This window comes from Poecilia reticulata, chromosome 8 (genome assembly GCF_904066995.2).
Source record: "Poecilia reticulata chromosome 8, P_reticulata-male-v2, whole genome shotgun sequence".
Classification (NCBI taxonomy): domain Eukaryota; kingdom Metazoa; phylum Chordata; class Actinopteri; order Cyprinodontiformes; family Poeciliidae; genus Poecilia; species Poecilia reticulata.
This window is the reverse complement of record NC_088837.1, coordinates 24458249-24478955: the sequence shown is the minus strand read 5'-3', so window position 1 is coordinate 24478955 and position 20707 is coordinate 24458249. Positions and strand designations below refer to the sequence as shown.

At 40.0% G+C, this 20707-nt stretch overlaps 2 protein-coding genes across 6 annotated transcripts; both read right to left on the bottom strand.

Moving 5' to 3' along the window:
• Nucleotides 1-849: 849 nt before the first annotated feature.
• Nucleotides 850-5490, bottom strand: LOC103469018 (DELTA-sagatoxin-Srs1a-like). Of its 3 annotated transcripts, none has more exons than XM_008416471.2 (3): nucleotides 5388-5490; nucleotides 3107-3192; nucleotides 850-1434 (listed from the first exon to the last, which is right to left on the bottom strand). In XM_008416471.2, exons 1-3 carry the CDS (start codon nucleotides 5463-5465, stop codon nucleotides 1017-1019), a joined length of 582 nt encoding a protein of 193 aa, XP_008414693.1. In that variant the 5' UTR covers nucleotides 5466-5490; the 3' UTR covers nucleotides 850-1016. The 3 variants fall into 3 exon arrangements, with proteins under 3 accessions (XP_008414693.1, XP_081466437.1, XP_008414695.2); XM_081610311.1 differs by lacking the exon at nucleotides 5388-5490 and adding an exon at nucleotides 3347-3770; XM_008416473.3 differs by lacking the exons at nucleotides 3107-3192; nucleotides 5388-5490 and adding an exon at nucleotides 2705-3084.
• A 6870-nt stretch (nucleotides 5491-12360) lies between these two features.
• On the bottom strand, nucleotides 12361-16281 carry LOC103469019 (DELTA-sagatoxin-Srs1a-like). 3 transcript variants are annotated; one of them, XM_081610310.1, is made up of 4 exons: nucleotides 16063-16281; nucleotides 14843-15093; nucleotides 13778-13863; nucleotides 12361-12962 (listed from the first exon to the last, which is right to left on the bottom strand). In XM_081610310.1, the coding sequence occupies exons 2-4, from the start codon at nucleotides 14918-14920 to the stop codon at nucleotides 12545-12547; spliced, it is 582 nt and encodes a 193-aa protein (XP_081466436.1). In that variant the 5' UTR covers nucleotides 14921-15093; nucleotides 16063-16281; the 3' UTR covers nucleotides 12361-12544. The 3 variants fall into 3 exon arrangements, with proteins under 3 accessions (XP_081466436.1, XP_008414696.2, XP_008414697.2); XM_008416474.3 differs by having other exon boundaries at nucleotides 14843-14880; nucleotides 16063-16275; XM_008416475.3 differs by lacking the exon at nucleotides 14843-15093 and having other exon boundaries at nucleotides 16063-16276.
• Nucleotides 16282-20707: the final 4426 nt, after the last annotated feature.

Here is a 20707-nt window from a genome sequence, read left to right as displayed (position 1 = left end):
TTTATATTTAAACAGACAAGATAAGGATTAAATAATTTAAAGAAAATAATTTTACTCGCCCTCCACCAATAAATCCCTACTTGTAGCAAGTTTTTGGACGTTTCCTCAAGTATTTTATTGTTTTCCTCACTGTTTTATTAAACCAGAACAGAAAGAAAAAACTTTCAGCTGAGCAGCTTTTTGTATCTGGAGTTCCCTTCCAGACCACCAGAGGGCACCACGTTTGTCTTTCACACTTTTTTCAGCCGTAACCAAATTTTTATGGTTGCATTTATGAGTGTTCAAAGGAAATATATAATATTAGTAAATATTGGTTATCAATATCGACCCAAATATTCATAAGCATTATTTTGATTAGCAGATGATTGACGTTTTTGTTTCAATGATTACTATTATTTGTACAAAAATTATCTAGCTTTTATTGTGAACATTGCTCTTCTGAGAACAGCTGAAGGTACTTGCTTTCAAAATGAAAATGTAAGCAAAAGTATTAAGTTTTGAGAAGAAAGACGTGTAATCCTGCTTTCAGACTGAAAATGCGTGCTCTCGAATTATGGCAGAAACATTAAGTTTTTGTGTCTCTTTTATTCAGGGAACTCAGTTTCCAAGCAGAGTCCTTCTGGATTCCAAGGAAAACCTGAAACTAAAAATATTGTGTCTACTCTACTCTAAAGAGATTCCTGTGGGCTGGTTCTGGGTGGCAGTTAAGAGGTTAATTCCACATACTTTATGTTAACTTCTCATAGCCACCAGATTTAACACAAGATTTAAAGGAAAAACGAAGATAAATTAATGAACGTGAGCACGTGAAACATGAGCTGCAAACCAAAGTAGAGAAAAAATAACATCTTTCTTTTGATAGTAATTTAATCAAAGTTGACATTTGTTGAACAGGCTGCAGTGGGATAAACTGGATAAGATGTGATGAAAGAAGCAGCCTTTTGTGGTTAAACTTGGTTAAATAAAACCAGATGGTGCTGGTACTGGTTTAACTGGACCAACAGAAGCAGTCGGTCTCAGTTGTCACAGAGCTCCAACTTCAGAACCGGCTTGAAGCTGTCGGACATGCTGGCCCTGATGGTCACTCCACCCTCTTTGTGGGTCAAACTGGGCCCTTTAGCTTTTCCTCGAATGAAGCAGTGCTGGACGCCGTAGTACATTTCAGTGTAGAGTTCGTCATTGCACAGCTTGTCTTTGCTGAAGATTCCCACGGCGTACCAGTTGTAGAAGATGTTGAAGTCATAGGGAACTGCGAACATGACGGCCAGCCGACCTTTGTACTCCTTGCTGGATTCGTGGACGACATCGTACGTAAAGACGCCTGATGAGCCGCTTGCTGTGTAGACTTTCTTGGTGAAGAGTGCGCTGCCGGATTCTGATGGACGGAGAGTTGGAGGCAGAGGCGATTCACAGTTTCCTTTAAAGGCATAAACCCTGGACAGAAAACAAAGAGATTTAAGTTCAATTCAACTGAAGGTGCTGTTGGTTTTATTGCTCAGAGTCTGAATCTACTTGTGGAGGAGAACATTTATGGCATTTTTATTAAGGTTATCTGTTTTTAGCAGAAGGCTCCTTAGGTCATTCTGACCTAAGGAATAAATTACTATCAAAAGAAAGATGGATGTTATTTTTTCTCTACTTTGGTCATTCTGACCTAAGGAGCCAGGAAATAACTCAAGATTCAGCAATATGTAGAAAGATGAATTGAGATGTATTTATAAACAGTAATGTAATCATGTTTTAAAATTTTTAAATGCTACAGGCTTAATAAAAGGTCTAATAAGATCCAGTGTAGAGAAAGCCAGAAAACCTATGTAGGTCAAACAGTGGGCTGGATTGGTCCATTGATACATCCATCCATCCAGTTTCTTGCACCCTTTTTTCCTCAGTGGGGTCGGGAGGGTTGTCGGGAGGGTTCCTCAGTGGGTTGCTGGTGCCCATCTCCAGCTAACGTTTCGGGCGAGAGGCGGGGTTCACCCTGGACAGGTCACCAGTCTGTCGCAGGGCAACACAGAGACACAACCATGCACACCTAGGGGCAATTTAGAGAGGCCAATTAACCTGACAGTCATGTTTTTGGACTGTGGGAGGAAACCGGAGTACCCGGAGAAAACCCACCATGCACAGGGAGAACATGCAAACTCCATGCAGAAAGACCCCAGACTGGGAATCGAACCCAGAACCTTCTTGCTGCAAGGCAACAGCTCTACCAACTGCGCCACTGAGCAGCCCAGGGCTGGATTGGTTCAAACCTAAACATGCACTCACCAGTATAATTACCTCTCTATAAAAGGTGTTGCACCATCGAAGATCCAGGAGACTATTGTGATTGTTGAACTAATAATAACTACAGGCTCATAAATCTCCTCATTGGGTTTATTTGGAAAGATTCCTAATCCTGTGTGATGGTTTCACTTTTCCCATCGATTAAATTACAACAACTACAACAAATTGGCACCTAACCTGGGGCTTCACTGACATCTTCTAATTGAGAGCATGTCAGTGAAGCCCCACTGACTGAGAAAAGAAAAGACAGCTTTTCTTTGTGAAAGCTGTCTGACTTGGTATTCTACTTCTGTGACGTTTGTCTTTACAACCCCCGTGCACAACTTCACCTGCAGTCTCTTTCAATTTTTAGTACATTTAGCAGAAAACTCTCTGTCAATCATCTTTAGTTTTTCATGGTTGTTATCCCACCGCATACCTCCAGCCATGTCTAGTCAAGCATTGGCGCATGGGACCAAGAGAAAAGAACAACATCTGCTCCCTTGTGTGTGGAGTTGCAGGTTTTAGGGAAGCGTGACTGGACCCTAGGGAAGGAAAGAAGGACTTGTATCGATTGACAAGACAGAAGAATCAGTCTGGGAAGGATGTGCAGAAAGTTAGGTTTGTTAAAGGTAGAAATAGTAATGTTCTAACAAGCGAGGAGAGTGTTGTGGGAAGAAGGAAAGAGTACTTTGAGAAGCTAAGGAATAAAAATAATGAGAATAAAAGAAGATTACAGGTTATAGCCTGCAAAAATGAATGGAAGTCAGTGGAAAGTCCCAACAAAGATAGAGACACAACACAACTGTGTGTGTGTGTGTGTGTGTGTGTTTCAACTCACAGCGGCTCACACAGCATCAAGCTGGAGCTCTTGTTCTGAATCTCCACGTTGCACTGACGCTGAGTTGGAAGAGGCATTTTCAGAACCTGTACAGAGAAACAAAATGAAAATATTCAGGAACAATTGGACCCTGAATGGGATTTTGAATCGTACTCATGCAGGTTGAAAGGGTTAAAATGCTGAATCTTTGCTCATTGGACAAACAAACACAGAAGAACTTTAGAAATTCATCCAGTTCACCTGCTCCAGAGTAAATGAATCACTGTCAACAGTAAGAAAACGACTCTTGACATTAAAAATTCAACCTGGATTAGTTGAAAGTTTTTCAGAGGTTCTTCTAAATGGTTAAGTAAATACTACTCAGTGTCTGTCCAAATGGCTCCAGTCTGTTCAATGAGTAGAAGAAGAGCACTTGATGTCCATTGTGCTAATGGGGCTCAGTTCTGCCCCCTATCCTATCGGTGAAGCACTTCACTTTCTGCCTAACACTGAGCATGATTACATGACACTGACAGTCTGTTCCCTATTTTGATCGTTAAGATGTTGAAATCTTACAGAAAACAAATTTATCAAACTGACAAGTGAACACACTGATTTATATTATCATTGCTGGAGCTAATTTTACTCGTTATGATGCCTATCCCGACTGCACGCCACTGGAAGTACCAGAAGTTTTGTCAAAGCAATTTTACTAAACCAGTTTAGTTAAACCAGTTTTTTTTTTTTTTTTACAATGTCATTGTATGAATTGAAGTCAATCTTTCTGTGGAGACAATTCAGGACTGCAGAGCAGGAGTTGGAAAAGTGAAATCAGAGGTCACCTCTTATTGCCTCTGATCAACTCAGGGCGCAATAAGTTCACTGCCTCCAAAATCAGCACATTGTCTTCAAAGAGTTTCTTTCTTAATCCACATGAAAAAGCAAAACTGAGCAGGGGACTTAAAAAGGGCGGGGCCCATTAGTCATAAATATGTGTGTAGTTTTGAGTTGAGTTCCCGTCAAGACCCTGTTAGAGATTTTATGGTATTAACATTTTGTTATTACTTTAGTTCATATTCAGTCTAATGTTCAGTTTAAAGTGTTCTCTTCATTCTGTGTGACCTGGAGGCCCCATCTGCCTGTGTCTTCATGTGAAACAGTTAACTGTGTGTTTCTCAGACCTTAAATTACGTTTCCACAGGTGCCTTCTTATCAACCGGAATACTCCCTATTTTAGAAACTGCCTGTGTGCAGTCATAAATTATCCCTGTTGTCTTCTTTAGCTATCCTCCCTGTCTCTGCTTGATAATAAAAGACAAGCTGTAACCAAAGGTCTTCAGACGCTCAGTGAACGGCTTGGAGGAGCAGTTTGCTGAGTCTTCTCCTTTTGCAAAAGCTTGGTCATAAAATTCAAATACGTTGTCTGTGGTTCTTTTAATGAAGGTTCGAGAAAAATACCCATCAACCCAGTTCTTCACTACCTGAGCTTCTACACAAATCTTTACATCTGTTTTAACTTCATGGTGTTTCATTAGACATTGTAAACTAGATTATCATGACTTTTTATCCATATTATGTTCAGAAAGATAAAAATTATTATTGTCTTTATAACTACATGAACTAAATACATTCACTTTAATGAGGTTAGCTGCCTTCCTTACAATCACAGTTATTCAATTTAATCCAGTTTATGTGTGTATCATCTTGAGGCATTTCACAATAAAATTAAAAGTCAGTTCACCCAATAATTCATCAGTTCCAAATGATCCTAGTTATCAATCAATGCTTCAAGTTCAGTTGGTTATTTATATTGGTTGAAAAGATTTCCATCTAAGAAAACCCAGCAAATTGCACAAGTCATTGACTTACAGCATTTCTTCCTTCTGGATGATCATGCAATGACAACCTGCAACATTTCACCAATGTTTTTAAATTCATTTTTAAAATCATGTTTATACATTAATTTTGTGAAATGAACAAATATGAAAAAACCCCATTAACTTTTGTTGTTATTAGAAGCAATAAAATAGATCTGCAGTCCTTGATAACAATCATTCAGACTTCACTGGAAACAACTTCAGTTTTCTTCAGTCACTCCAGAGTAATATAAACATCTTTTTGACCGTTCACAATTAAAAAGACATTGATAATCCCACTAGAAATATAGAAACAACTATGGAGAACAAAAATGCTGATATGTGGAACCGAACCAGAACTGGAACCACTGAGTACATCTAGTACAACCAAAGATGGTCAGAAAAGTGTAAACAGACAAGACATTTCAAGCAGAGGAGATACTCACAGCTTCTGACTTTCTGAGGAGAACCCGTCGTTTGCAATCAGCTTGATAGAAAAACAGCTCAGAGTCTTCTACTGACATACGTGTAGATAAGATTCAGGTATGGTCCAGCCTCTGCAGAACCGGTTTTTCAATTAGCATCATTGGGAGTTTCTTGATGTTCTTTGGTTGTTGGGCAGCTGGAATGTCTCCGATGTTTTGTTTTTAACGGTGACTCATGTTTATTTTGGATTGAACAAAAGCAAAAGTAAAACACACTTTACTCCCTAAGAAAGTATGAAACAAACCAAACCAGAAAGATTTGAAACAGCTGTTCAGTTTCTCTCTCTGGTTTTACTTTTTATGGTAGCCAGGCTTGAGAAGCTCACTTCACACAGCTATGTTGTGGGAAATGGACCCATGCTCTTTCCAACTACTGCTGAGCTTCACTGTCTTTTCCATCACTGTCGTTACGGTCTTGCTAGATACAATGCTCTCACCGCTATCTGTAACATTTATGCATCGCTAATTATCTTGTTTTAATGTAAAATGCTCTGTACCTACTGCCATCTAGTGGTAAGAAAATTACATGATTACGTCGCTAGTCACTGCTACAGCAGATGCTCGAAGATGGCATTATTTGCAGATAATTCATTCATTTTCACGAAAAATCTTTTAAGACCAATTACGGTATTTTCCGGTCTATAGAGCGCACCGTACCATAAGCCGCACCTTCAAATAAAATAAATTAATTAATTAAAAAAACTGGAAACGTACATACATATAAGCCACTCAGTTTTTGCTCTCAGTTTTCCATAAGAACCCAGCAGAGAGCTGCGTCCTAATAAATCTGCTGGATATATTAAGGACGCAGCACTCCGTCTCCAAAGCCGAACCATGGTTTTGTTCAAGCCGAGTTTACGTGCAGCGGCTCTGTTTCCCTCCTGTACAGCCAGATCGATAGCCTTCAACTTAGACGCTGCATCATATGAGTTTGAAAACATTTCTCTGTCGTGCCTGCTGCTAGCATGTGCTTGTTTTAAATGAAAATTAGCGCGTTCTTCTTTGATTTCCAATTTTGACTTCGAATGATTCACTTCCTGCTAAAGAGCCCCCTGGTGGTTGAAGAAAAATCCACAGAAAAGCCGCACCGGGCTACAAGCAGCATGGTTCAAAGCTTAAGAAAAAAGTGGCGGTTTATAGTCCAGAAAATACGGTACTGTAGGTGAAATTGGATCATTTCCACGGCACACCTGATGATCACTCACTAGTGTGCCGCTGCACAGTGGTTGAAAAACACTGCACTAGGCAACGCTCTAAAACCATTCCTGAAAGTATCCAGCATTTGGTATGTGGTGAACCTTCCAAATTGCCTTTAGTCCTTTTTAGTATGAGTCCAGCAGGAAATCTTACAAATTTGACAGAAATCCAACTTTCCATTCAGCAGTTATTTTCACTTTTTGTTTGATGGCATAAGATTGAGGCCTTCCTGTAGGTTTCCACAACTCAGTTCACCCAAGTATCTTGCCTCAGAACACCAGAGTCTGTTTCCCATCTCAGAAACCAAGAGCCCACTCCATTTTGCCTCAAGCTGCTGCTATCCCCTCAACCATAACCAATGACATGCATTATTCTTCCATGTTCCTGCTCCCAAGTTCTCAGAAGAGGCCCATGAAGTCTCCCTCAAGCTACTGCTCCCAAGCGTACTCCAGTCTCCCAAGCTGTACTGTGGGATCCTGTCATTGGATTCCTACCTTAGTGACCAGAGATTCTCCTACCACTGGACCGACCCCATTAGTTCCTTGGTGGATTCAATTGGCTGCAAGGGCAACTACCAGAACTTTGTCTCCTCGGGTCAACATCCCACTTCCCTGACTCAGTTTTGGATTTTGTCATTTGTTTAAATTAATTGTAAAGAACTGGGTCTTCCAATCATCAAGGCAGGGATCTGAGAAATTGGTTTTCTGTGTGTCAATTTAGTTCCTGTGTTGTCTCATCTGCCCGATTGCTCCCAGCTTGTCTTGTTCCCTGATTACCCCTTGTGTTCCCCGTATCGTCGCTTCGGTGGGGGGTGGAGAGCGAGTGAGCGTCGCTCTCCACCATAAAAGTCATGGTGGGGGAGCGCTGATCCATGTTTTCGCATCCACCTGAATAATGTGTAGTTGCGCCACTGGTTCCCTGCTCCTTGTCGGATCCTGGTCATGTCTGTCGTGTCATATCTCGTGTCTCTGTCGTTGGCTAGTTTTGTTCCAGTTGCTACTGTCATGATGGGTCTAATCCTTTTTGCCCACATACAGAAACACAGCGAGATGGATGTAAAAGGATGTTTATTGCAAAATACAAAAACGAAGCTCGGCTAGAGAGGTCAGCGGGTCGGACTCCGGGTGCGCCTGCACACAAGGGAAGAGAGAGGTTAGATGGTTTTACAGGGGGTGAAAAAAAGGAGATAACCAATGGCCAGGAGTTCTGTTCTTACTTGAAAAAACAAGAGGAAGATGACGGGTGGAGGTACGTGGTTCCAGATAGGAGAGCTAATGGAGGCTGGCTGGAGAAGGACCAGGCGTTGGAGGGTGGCAGATCAGATATGTCCCACAGAGGACCTGCAGAGCAGACAGCAGAGGCGTCACGGAAAAGGTTTCTTCTGGACTGGTGGACTTAAGGAAACCAACCCCAAGGGCCTTGAAGGATTCCTGATGGAGAGTCACAAGAATAGGGTGAGAGTCTGAAAAAACTCTGGTCAAAACACAAGATGACTTTAGACCAAATACACTGAGGAGCTACGGTACCAAAAACTGGCAAACACACTGGCATGGAAGTGTTGGCTGTCTGCTGCTCATATACTCCTTCAGACGATGATTCCCCTCAGGTGTGGACTGTTGAGAGCCTGCAGGCACGCCCTCTCCAGCCGAGTGACCCAATGGCTCCTTCTGGTGGACTGGTGAAGAACTGAAAAGGAAACACTAATCCCCACAACCTGGAACCCAACAGCTACCAATGTGTGAGTTCCTTCCCTATATGCTCACTTGTCCAGCCTGGACTTTTTGTACCCTTTGTTATCACCATTAAAACCATCATTTACTCTGCAATCTGGGTCCACCGCATCCATCCTCGCCATCACCAAAACTATAACTCATGACATGATCAAATAATGATCACAAACAGCGGTCTTCAAAGTAAGGGTAGCAGAGGCAGATACACTAATACACTGAGTTGCCACTAAAAAAAGGTCACTCACTGATATTTTGTGTAGCTTACTTTAATTATTTACCTCACATTTGCTGTGGCATTGTTTCGATAAGCTTCTGCAATATCACAAGCCTAACTTTCATCCTGTGTTGCATTAATTTCTCACCAAGATCTTGTAATGATAATGGGAGAGTTTGACTATTGCTCAAAGCCTTCTTCAGCACATCACAAGGATTCTCAATAGGGTTCAGGTCTGAACTCTGTGGAAGGCAATACTTGTGGGAAAATTATGTCTCCTCAAATATCTCTTTCACAATTTCAGTTCGATGAAGCTTGGCGTCATCTTGGAACATTTTGGTAGCATTAGGGAAGAAGCATGATAGAATAACCTGGTCATTCAGTATCTTTAGGTAGTCAGCTGCCCTCTTGCTCTTACTTTGACCTGACCAACTGCACCAACCCCAGATTGTAGCGCTGCCCCCACAGGCTGCTATAGTAGATACTAGTTCCATCACTTCATCTTGCCTCTCCTCTTATGCTGATGTGAACATCACTCGAGAAAAAGGTCAATCTTGACTCACTTGACCTTACATTAGTCCAGAGTACAATCTTTATGCTCCATGGCAAGACTGAGCCTTTTTTCTTTCTAGCCTCACTTATTAGTGATTTTCTCATGGCTACACAGCTGTTTAGTTTCAGTTCCTTTAGTTCCCTTCATATTTGAGTGTAAATGTTCCTACTATCACTTTATTGTTGTTCTTCAATTTCATATCAGCAAACAAACAAATCACAGACAAATTCTGGTCAACTGCTGCAGCAACATGTTCCACAAACTCCATCACAGCTAACATTGTGGAACAGTTGTTCCTGAAGCCATACTGATGCTCATTCAATATATTATTTTTTAAGAAAGGAGTCCAACCTTTTTATTAATAATTTTTCAAAATTTTTGAAAATTGCTGTAGCAATGATATTGGCCTGTAATTTGTTCAAATTTGCTTGTCACCACTTTTATGGACTGGAAAAACTTTTGCTTTCCCCATTTTATCAGGAAAAGTTCCAGTTAAAAATGATCTGTTACAAATATAAGTGAGAGGTTTAGTAATATTGTAAATTACCTCCTTCACGATAGCCATGTCAATATCATTAGTCTTTGAATTTCTTGTTTTTAACATTTTTAACTACGTCTATTACATCACTTTCACTCTCTATTCCCAGAAACATTGTATTAATATTATCAATATGATCAAATTTATGATTATGTTTGCCATATAACTCCCTCCAGGCAAAAAAAACGGACACAAGGCGTTCTTCAATAGTTACTGGCATTTAATAACTGTGCAGTGAGAACTGTACAAAACACAAAATACATTTTTACAGAAAGACATTCACATAAAGAATAGACAGCTACTTTACAGCAAAACATTTACAATAAAGTGGCTTAACTTACAAAAAAACACTAATTACGTCATCTTTAAAAACAAGTGGCTAACAAATTCTTAACATTCTATTTACAAACAAAACTAAAATACAAAAATGCGTACCTCAGGTTGGCCGCTTCAACCTGAAAGGGTTAATAAAGAAACTCCGTGTAGCCTCTTCTTGCAATCCAGCTACACGAGCCTCGGTGCACGCCTCACCAAGTCTCTAAGGCGGTGGTCCCCAAGCTGCGTCCCGCAGGCCGGATCCGGCCCGCCGCCACATTTGGTCCGGCCCCCTGAACAATACCAGAGAGCATTCAGATTTTTTTCATATATTGTATTTTCCGGTTTATATGTGGATTTTTCTTCAGCCACCAGGGGGCTCTTCCTCTTTAGCAGGAGGTGTGTCCTGTAAACTGTGGGTGTTTTGTTTTGCATGGCGCATTGCTGCCATCTGTTGGACTTTTAGGGAACGCATGACTTTTATGTTACTTAATCAGTACGGTTGTTTGCTAGCGGTAGAGCAGATGAACACAGTGTCTGTTATGAACGCAGCATTCCAGGTTTCCCTCAATGAAATATATACTAGTCAGTCCCAGTGACCGTTTCACTAACGGTTTTTGCCCATGTGCTTTGTGGGTAAAAATGAATCGAGAAGCCCCTCGCCCCCCCCATCAACAATTTCCTGCAGCGCAGGTGATAAACGTGTAGCACTTTTTCTGTTACAAACGGACTCCGGACCCCCACCAGAGAAGGGAAAAGTTATGAGGCCCTCACAGGAAAAAGTTTGGGGACCACTGCTCTAAAGCATGCTGCCCCATAGACATAATATAAGAAGGCATTGTATAACAAGCAGCAATAGTTTTACTGTCCAGCAAAATCCCTTTGCTGCTGAAAAGCTTGATGACTTGCTGCTCAAGGGAAAGTAGTTCATCTGGTGGTGCATCTTCCCCTTTATTGTCTTCTGCTGTTGTCCTTGCATATGTGCGGTTTGTTGTCTTGAGTCCAGATATCACCACGTCCTCCATTCTTGCATACTGTTCCAGGTCCTCCACTCCTTTTTCCAGCTCTACTATCTTCTCATCCTTTTCTTTGATGATTGCTTTCAGTTGTTGAATTTCTCCAATTAATCGCATCTGACATTTAACGACAGCTTGAGTTCTTCCATAATTTTTGCTAAACTTGGAACCATTTTGCTACTGGCCAGCTGCTGAGAATCCTGGTAGTTAACGAGGCCTTTGCTGGTTGTTCATGCACATGCAGTAAAAAGTGCTTAACATGAAAAGAAATGGCAGAAATGGTCCTACATTCCCAAACATTAGTTTAATATCAAAGTGCAAAGCTTCAACATTTGCTTGGATGTTGAGTTGTATTGAGATGTTCAATAGATTTCCACTTAAATTGCAGGCAAGATCCACACACTCCCTCCTAGCCAACGGCCATCTTGAAGAGAAATGACCACTGAGAGAGTGAGAGCTGAGCGGCAAAAGCATTCTGCTCTTTTCTGTTCCTTGTTACGGAGTAAAGCTTCTTCAAACAAGACGGAGGCTCGTATGTCTTTTACTGAACCTTTCTGTTCAGTTTTTATTCAAGAGAAAAAACGGTTTGTAACCATGCAACCCAAATCAACAAAAGCAAGATAGTGACAAAACAGAACCAGATCCTGTTAAGCATTCTTCAAAATAAAAGACTTCCTCTATTCAAAGAAATCATGTTTCGCACCTAAATATATTTCACTTCACCTTTGTAATTATATATTATCATGTTCAAGTCAATTAATAATAATCCATCCATCCATCTTCTTACACCCTTGTCCCTCTGTGGGGTCGGGAGGGTGGCTGGTGCCTATCTCCAGTTGGCGTGCCGGGTGAGAGGCGGGTTCACCCTGGACAGGTCACCAGTCTGTCGCAGGGCAACACAGAGACACACAGGACACACAACCATGCACACACACACTCACACCTAGGGGCAATTTGGAGAAGCCAATTAACCTGACAGTCATGTTTTTGGACTGTGGGAGGAAACCAGAGTACCTGGAGAAAACCCACAATGCACAGGGAGAACATGGAGACTCCATGCAGAAAGACCGGGGCCGGGAATCGAGCCCAGAACCTTCTTGCTGCAAGGCAACAGCTCTACCAACTGCGCCACTGTGCAGCCCCATTAATAATAATCATGATGTAAATTATGCTTAACATATAATTGTAAATCAGTCACTTATCATGCAAAATATACTGAACAACATATAAGTGTAAAAAAGTCACAACAGTTCCATAAAGTCACAAAGGTTGCATTTTTTTCTTTAAGAAGTACTAATAAACTAATAAATAATAAAATGAAGCAAACTTGTTTACTATTCCCACAATGTCAAACAGCTGCATCACACACAATTTTGTATTTCATGCTTAAATTTTAATATTTTACAAGTATTTTCCACTTTAAGTCACTTCATAGTTCCTGCTCATAACACCCAGACCTACCACCACAGAGAAAAATGATCATTAAATGAATTTGAATTTATTGGTCAAATAAAATCAAATGTTGCTGGTACTGGTTTAACAGAAGCAGACGGTCTCATTTGTCGCAGAGCTCCAACTTCAGAACTGGCTGGAAGCTGTCGGACATGCTGGCCCTGATGGTCACTTGACCATTGCTGTGGGTCAAACTGGGTCCGTTGGCTTTTCCTCGGATAAAGTTGTGCTGCACACCATAGTACATCTCCATGTAGAGGTCCTCGTTGCACATCTTATTCTGGTCAAAGATTCCCACGGCGTACCAGTTGTAGTAAATGTTGAAGTCAAAGGGAACGGCGAACATGACAGCTACCCGGCCACAGGCCTCCTTGCTTGCCTCCTGGAGTATGTCGTAGGTGAAAACCCCCACTGAGCCACTCGCCGCTAAGGTTTTCTTACTGAAGAGCGCGGTGCCGGATTCAGATGGACAGAGAGTCGGAGGCAAAGGGGACTCACAATTTCCACTATAGACATGGAACCTGGACAAAAAGCAGAAAAAGATTCATGTTACTGCAACCCTGGTGCTGATTCTGCTGCTCATAGTCTTACCTCTTGCCTTCAAACGTTGACAAGAGGTACGATTGAAACCAGAAGTTTACATACACTGAATAAAAGACTTTTTTTTCTCTTTACAGACCACATTTCTTGTGTTTTAGTTCAGTTACAATTACTACAATTATTTCTATTTGCTGAAACCCACAATAATGTGTGTGCCTTGAAAAGCACCTTTTAAATAAAATGTATTATTACTATTATTATTTGGTACATTATTAGTAGTAATACTGCATGAAACAAAGGTTGATATTTGTGCTCCACAAATTTCAGAATTTCCACGTACTTCAAAGTTTCAGCCTGGAAGCTCTGCACTCTGTTTATGCATGAGGCCCACAATCTTTTATTTATTTTAGTTTATTACTAATGGTGAAAAGATTTTGCCATTCCTTTGTATTTAGTTAATTTAATCTTGAGTTCTGTTTGTTTCCAGTCAGCCACCTGTGTTGTCATAAATCAATTACCCCGAGATTTAACAGAGGCTTAAATCCTGGGGTACTTCATGGTGAATGAACCTGGAACATCTGGACTGGTCCTCCTTTTTGGACTTCCCTAAAATGCATAGATTGCATCTAAAATGCATCACAAATTAACATTGAGATGATAATTTGGCACAGTGGAGGTTTTTGATCCAAGTTTCAGAATAAACTCTGAACTGATCTGTAAAGATGAAGATGACCCAAACTGTGTGTGTGTGTGTGTGTGTGTGTGTGTGTGTGTGTGTGTGTGTGTTTCAACTCACAGCGGCTCACACAGCATCAAGCTGGAGCTCTTGTTCTGAATCTCCACGGTACACCGACGCTGAGTTGGATTAGGCATTTTCAGAACCTGTACAGAGAAACAAAATGAAAATATTCAGGAACAATTGGACCCTGAATGGGATTTTGAATCGTACTCATGCAGGTTGAAAGGGTTAAAATGCTGAATCTTTGCTCATTGGACAAACAAACACAGAAGAACTTTAGAAATTCATCCAGTTCACCTGCTCCAGAGTAAATGAATCACTGTCAACAGTAAGAAAACGACTCTTGACATTAAAAATTCAACCTGGATTAGTTGAAAGTTTTTCAGAGGTTCTTCTAAATGGTTAAGTAAATACTACTCAGTGTCTGTCCAAATGGCTCCAGTCTGTTCAATGAGTAGAAGAAGAGCCCTTGTTGTCCATTGTGCTAATGGGGCTCAGTTCTGCCCCCTATCCTATCGGTGAAGCACTTCACTTTCTGCCTAACACTGAGCATGATTACATGACACTGACAGTCTGTTCCCTATTTTGATCGTTAAGATGTTGAAATCTTACAGAAAACAAATTTATCAAACTGACAAGTGAACACACTGATTTATATTATCATTGCTGGAGCTAATTTTACTCGTTATGATGCCTATCCCGACTGCACGCAACTGGAAATACCAGAAGTTTTGTCAAAGCAATTTTACTAAACCAGTTTAGTTAAACCAGTTTTTTTTGTTGTTGTTTTGTTGTTTTGTTTTTGTTCTTTTGTTGTTATTAGAAGCAATAAAATAGATCTGCAGTCCTTGATAACAATCATTCAGACTTCACTGGAAACAACTTCAGTTTTCTTCAGTCACTCCAGAGTAATATAAACATCTTTTTAACCGTTCACAATTACAAAGATCAAGCAGAACCTCATTGATAATCCCACTAGAAATATAGAAACAACTATGGAGAACAAAAATGCTGATATGTGGAACCAAACCAGAACTGGAACCACTGAGTACATCTAGTACAACCAAAGATGGTCAGAAAAGTGTAAACAGACAAGACATTTCAAGCAGAGGAGATACTCACAGCTTCTGACTTTCTGAGGAGAACCCGTCGTTTGCAATCTGCTTGATAGAAAAACAGCTCAGAGTCTTCTACTGACATATATAAGATTCAGGTACGGTCCAGCCTCTGCAGAACCGGTTTTTCAATTAGCATCATTGGGAGTTTCTTGATGTTCTTTGGTTGTTGGGCAGCTGGAATGTCTCTGATGTTTTGTTTTTAACGGTGACTCATGTTTATTTTGGATTGAACAAAAGCAAAACACACTTTACTCCCTAAGAAAGTATGAAACAAACCAAACCAGAAAGATTTGAATCAGCAGAGGGACAAATGAGCAGCACCTCAATTTTTTTCATTTATACTTATTAGGACTGTATAAATAAATCAATTCGGCGATATATATCGACATTTTCCGCCCTTGGAAAGTATCGATTTTTCATCCGCGAGTATGGATCCGTTAAACCAGTTCTTTTTAACGTCTAGTTTGTTACGACGTAGCAGCAAGACTCCGCCTCCCTCAGTCTCACTTTCAACTTGAGCTTAAAGTTTTTAAATTGTGTTAATAGGCCAAGTATAACCGGAGTTATGCTAAAATTAGTAAACCATATTTTTCCGAATGTCAGAAATGTCAAAAGCGCCGCCATTCCCCGGCTTTTCCGATTATGAGAGGGACTGAGCTTCCAAACGTACAAAATGAAACGAAACATTAGATTAAACCCACAGAATTGCGCAACACCTTGTTGAAACAATAATTACTGAGATTATTATTGTTGTTGAATCATTAATTTGAACACGTTTTGGTGATTTTTTTGTTGTTCTTTAATAAAGTTATGAACGTTTTGATAAGCCAATCAGAGGAGGACCTGCTGCTCTCAGCGTCCTGGCGGCGTTCAGTTTGTCACTTAATGCCGAGATCGACTCAAAACGTGTTGCAGCCCTACTCTAGCAAAGCACGAACAGTTCAGAAACAATATGAAATGGGAAAAAAAGTTATTTATTAACTGATTAAGTCGTGTTTTAGATTGTTCTTGAAAAACTAATCAGTCGCGGCTGCTCAGTGAACCTACTGATTCTTTACAGCAGACAGCCGCTCCCCTCTCTTGCAGGTACTGCGTACCCACGCTAAGTCTTTTAGGGGTGCGCAGTACGCTGCCGTACCCCCCTACTTTCACCCCTGGTTATTAGGTATATCAGCCAATTTTTAGCGAATTTACTGGGCTTCGGCTGAGTGCGTGTTTACTCACCGATGCTTCAATGCTACACGACAGGGGATTTTTCCGGCTTCCGCTGTCAGAACAGAAGCTGTCTGAGATCTAATTTAAAAAAGACAGATTTACTATTTTTGAATTATATATTCTGTGAAACTATTTTAAAATTGTCTTAACAATTTCCAAGATCCTTCAAAGAATTTAACACAATCTTCTAGGCCAGGAGTGTCCAAAGTCGGTCCTGGAGGGCCGGCATCCTGCATGTTTTAGTTCTCTCTCTGGTTTTACACACCTGGATCAAATGATGGCTCGTTAGAAGCCCTAAGAGGAACATTGACGAGCTGAAAAGGTTGTTACTACCACCAGGGAGAGAACTAAAACCTGCAGGATGCCGGGCCTCGAGGACCGACTTTGGACACCCCTGTTCTAGGCTGTTAACGGGACAACCGTCAGATCTGAGCTCTCAAGGTGTCAGACGCAATCTGAGCAAAATCTCAGCACCTCAGTTAAAGGGACGGGACAATCAACCTGATTGGCTGATGTGAAATCAGACTGTGCAAGTTATTGGTTGTTTAATCCGTCACTAAAAGCAATCACTAAAGGGATATTTCACAGGTTTTAAAAATTTTAGCACTTTTTATCTGTATTTATGAACATATTTACAAACGTTTTTTTTTTTTTAACTATTACTTTTTAATATCGTAGAATAAGATATTAAATCAACATCTATTCATTTTTTTACTGTCGGACATGCTGGCCCTGATGGTCACTCCACCCTCTTTGTGGGTCAAACTGGGCCCTTTAGCTTTTCCTCGAATGAAGCAGTGCTGGACGCCGTAGTACATTTCAGTGTAGAGTTCTTCATTGCACAGCTTGTCTTTGCTGAAGATTCCCACGGCGTACCAGTTGTAGAAGATGTTGAAGTCATAGGGAACTGCGAACATGACGGCCAGCCGACCTTTGTACTCCTTGCTGGATTCGTGGACGACATCGTACGTAAAGACGCCTGATGAGCCGCTTGCTGTGTAGACTTTCTTGGTGAAGAGTGCGCTGCCGGATTCTGATGGACGGAGAGTTGGAGGCAGAGGAGATTCACAGTTTCCTTTAAAGGCATAAACCCTGGACAGAAAACAAAGAGATTTAAATTCAATTCAACTGAAGGTGCTGTTGGTTTTATATCTGCAGGTTCCTTCAACTTTTAATGTGGTTCTACCTTCGCACTGCAAAAACACAAAATCTAACCAAGTATTTTTGTGTAGTTTCTCTTGCAAATAACTTACTATGCTTGAAATAAGACAAAACTAACTTAAAAGTAACTTTTCAGAAATATATAGAGGCTTGTTTTAAGCAGCGCAGGGTAGCAACTAGTCACATTTACTCAATTACATTTACATAACTTTTTTGAAAAATGTTACTACACATATTTTTACTACACTGTACTTTTTACTTTTACTTTAGTAATTTTATTATGAAATATCTTACTTGAGTAAAATTTCCGGATTCTCTACCCAATGAATGAAAATTCATCAAACACAGACACACACCTGCAGTTTTTATCACCGATGAGTGTGAATACATATAGATATATGTAACACACACACACACACACACACACACACACACACACACACACACACACACACACACACACACACACACACACACACACACACACACATTTAAAACGAGTTAGTTTTGAGCAATTGGATTGAACCAAAGCAATTATACAACTAATAATAGTTGCTGTGTATTTACACAGCCAGTTACAAAGAATGCAAAGCGAAAGAGAAAGAAAAACACTAGTTTAATCAAATAATGTCTTATTGACCTTATTAATGCATGTGAACAGAATGAGTTTTGTTGCTACCATCTCAACATTGGCAGAAGCTTTAGCATTAGCAACAGGACAATTCTGACATATTTATGCTGGTTAGTGAAGCGAAAACACTCACAAAGCAGTGCACAGTTAATAAATGATGTTTAAATTGTTTTGTTCAACAAGCAACTGGAAGGTTTTATGTCCAAGCCAATCCAAACTCTGCCTCAGTCTGGTTTCAGGCGTCCCAACCAGGATAAACACAGAATCACTTCCTAAAAGGATGATGGACGAACTGAACCTGTGAGTGTGTCTGCGTGCGTGTATGTGTGTGTGTTAAAACTCACAGCGGCTCGCATAACTTCAAGCTGGAGCTCTTGTTCTGAATCTCCACGGTACACTGACGTTGAGTTGGAAGAGGCATTTTCAGAACCTGTTCAGGAAACAAAATGGAAACAACTGGACCCTGAATGGGATTTTTAATTGTACTCATGCAGGCTGACAGGGATAAAATGCTGAATTGACAGACAAACAGAAGAACTTTAGAAATTCGTCCAGTTCACCAGAATAATGAACTGTGTCAACAAGAAAATAACAAGTAGTTCCCATTAATATCTGGAATTCATTCATTGATTCTCAACTAGACTTCTTCTCTTGTTCACTGCAAAAACACAAAATCTTACAGAGTATTTTTGGTCAAATTTCTTACTACCCTTGAAATAACGCAAAACTAATTCAAAAGTAACTTTTCAGAAAGGTGCATAGCAGGGGTGTCCAAAGTCGGTCCTGGAGGGCCGGCATCCTGCATGTTTTAGTTTTCTCCCTGGTTTTACACTGCATCAAATCATTGGAGGCCTAAGCAGAACACTGACTTGCTGAGGAGGTTGTTACAACCACTAGGGAGAGAACTAAAACTTGCAGGATGCCGGCCCTTCAGGACCGACTTTGGACACCCCTGGTGTAGAGACTTGTTTTTAAGCAAATAATTCATTAATACTGATGAATAAAATATAGCTCCTATAGGAGCTATTTTCCCCTTTTTTCTTTTGGTTAAATCTTAGAATTTAAATTGTTTAGTTTATTTTTATGCTTATTTTCTAGTTGATTTATAATTAGAATTTTGTTTAATTTGCTATTTAGAATAAGTTCTTTGATTAGGAATTCACTTAATTAGTTAATTAATTTCATGTTGGGATGTAGGTATTTCACATCCCAACATGTGAAATACCTGTTGGGTTTTAGGTAGCTTATTATGCATGTGGGTAGTCATAAGGTTTTTTACCAGCCTATCAGTCACATCGGTTTTGAGTCAGAGAACAGGTACAGGAATAGAAGCAGAAGCCTGTAACCTTTTGCCTGAATTGCAAAATAAAACCAAAAAAACTGTATTTTGACTTTTGATCTTTTGTGCTGCGTAAACCAGAATCCACGGTGCATCAGGTGACTATTTGAGTTGGATTCACTTTTGTTTTGATCACCTTCGAGTTTTGAGTTGATTTTTGAATTTAAGTTTTGGGACAAATGGTCACTACAGCTGCATTGGCAGATAAATTAACCTATAACTCGGGGAAAATGTCTGATAATAAGTTAATTTAAATGCCAATGGAACTATATTTTATTCATCAATATTATGGATTTATTTACTTTAAACAAACTGCTATATCTTGCTGGAAAGTTGCCTGCAAGTTAGATTTGTCTTATTTCAAGAGTTCTAAGATATTAGCACTAAACTATACCAAAATGACTTGGTAAAATGTGTATTTTTGTGATGTTTATTGAAGGTTTCTTTCATCCAAACTCTTCTTTAGTTCCACATGATTGGATGAACAGAACCTACAATCACACCGTTTAAAAGTCATGAGGACATCTGAGTCACAGGCCCTTCCCTTCATTCAGATGATCCTTAATTAACGATCCAAACATTTCTTTTAACAATGCCATGGCAATTGTTTTTTCAAATTTGATCCACCACAATGTCAAACTTTGAGAATTGACTTTGGGTTCAACTTAGGTTCTTATCAATTTCTAGTTCATCTCCATCCATCTCAAATCATACACTATATTGTGATTATTCTTTTCCAAATGAAAGTCAATCATTCAGTCTTTCCTATTAATCCCATTTATTTACACATCAAGTTCAGTTTATTTTTCAAATTAGTTACAAAGGTTCAGAAGAGCATTGAGTCTTTGACTTGAACCAGCACAACAAGCAGCATAGCGTTTTACAAAGCACATCATAATTATCATCCTTAGTGATAATTAAGGATTACAAAAGGTAACTACTTTGCAAAATTGCAATGTGAGCACAGTCTTGGTCTAAATCAATAGATGAATGTAAGGTTGGGGATTGTTTTTTGCAGTGTTGACCCAACTAGATCTTTGCTGAGAATCATTCAGACTGGAAACAGCTCAGTGATCTAAACATTTCCACACTTCAACAAGATAAAGCAGAACCTTATTTTTAATCCCAGTAGAAATGCAGGTACTATGGAGAATAAAAATGCTGATATGTGACAACCGAACCAGAACGGGAACCACCGAACACGACCAGAACCGACCAAAGCCGAGACGACCCAAACAGAAGGGATACTCACTGCGTCGGACCCGTCGTTTACGAATCTGCTTGACAGAGAAGAATGAAATCAGCTCTTCCACTGATGAAGGTGAGATTATTTGTGATCCAGCCTCTGCAGAACCGGTCCTTCAGTTGGCATCACTGGGAGTTTCTTGATGTTTTTCAGTTTTTCACTGCAAAAACACAAAGTTTACCAAGTATTTTTGGTCTAGATTTTAGTGCAAATATCTTAGTACACTTGAATTAAAAAAAAAAAAAGTCACAAGTAACTTTTCAGCAAGATATAGCAG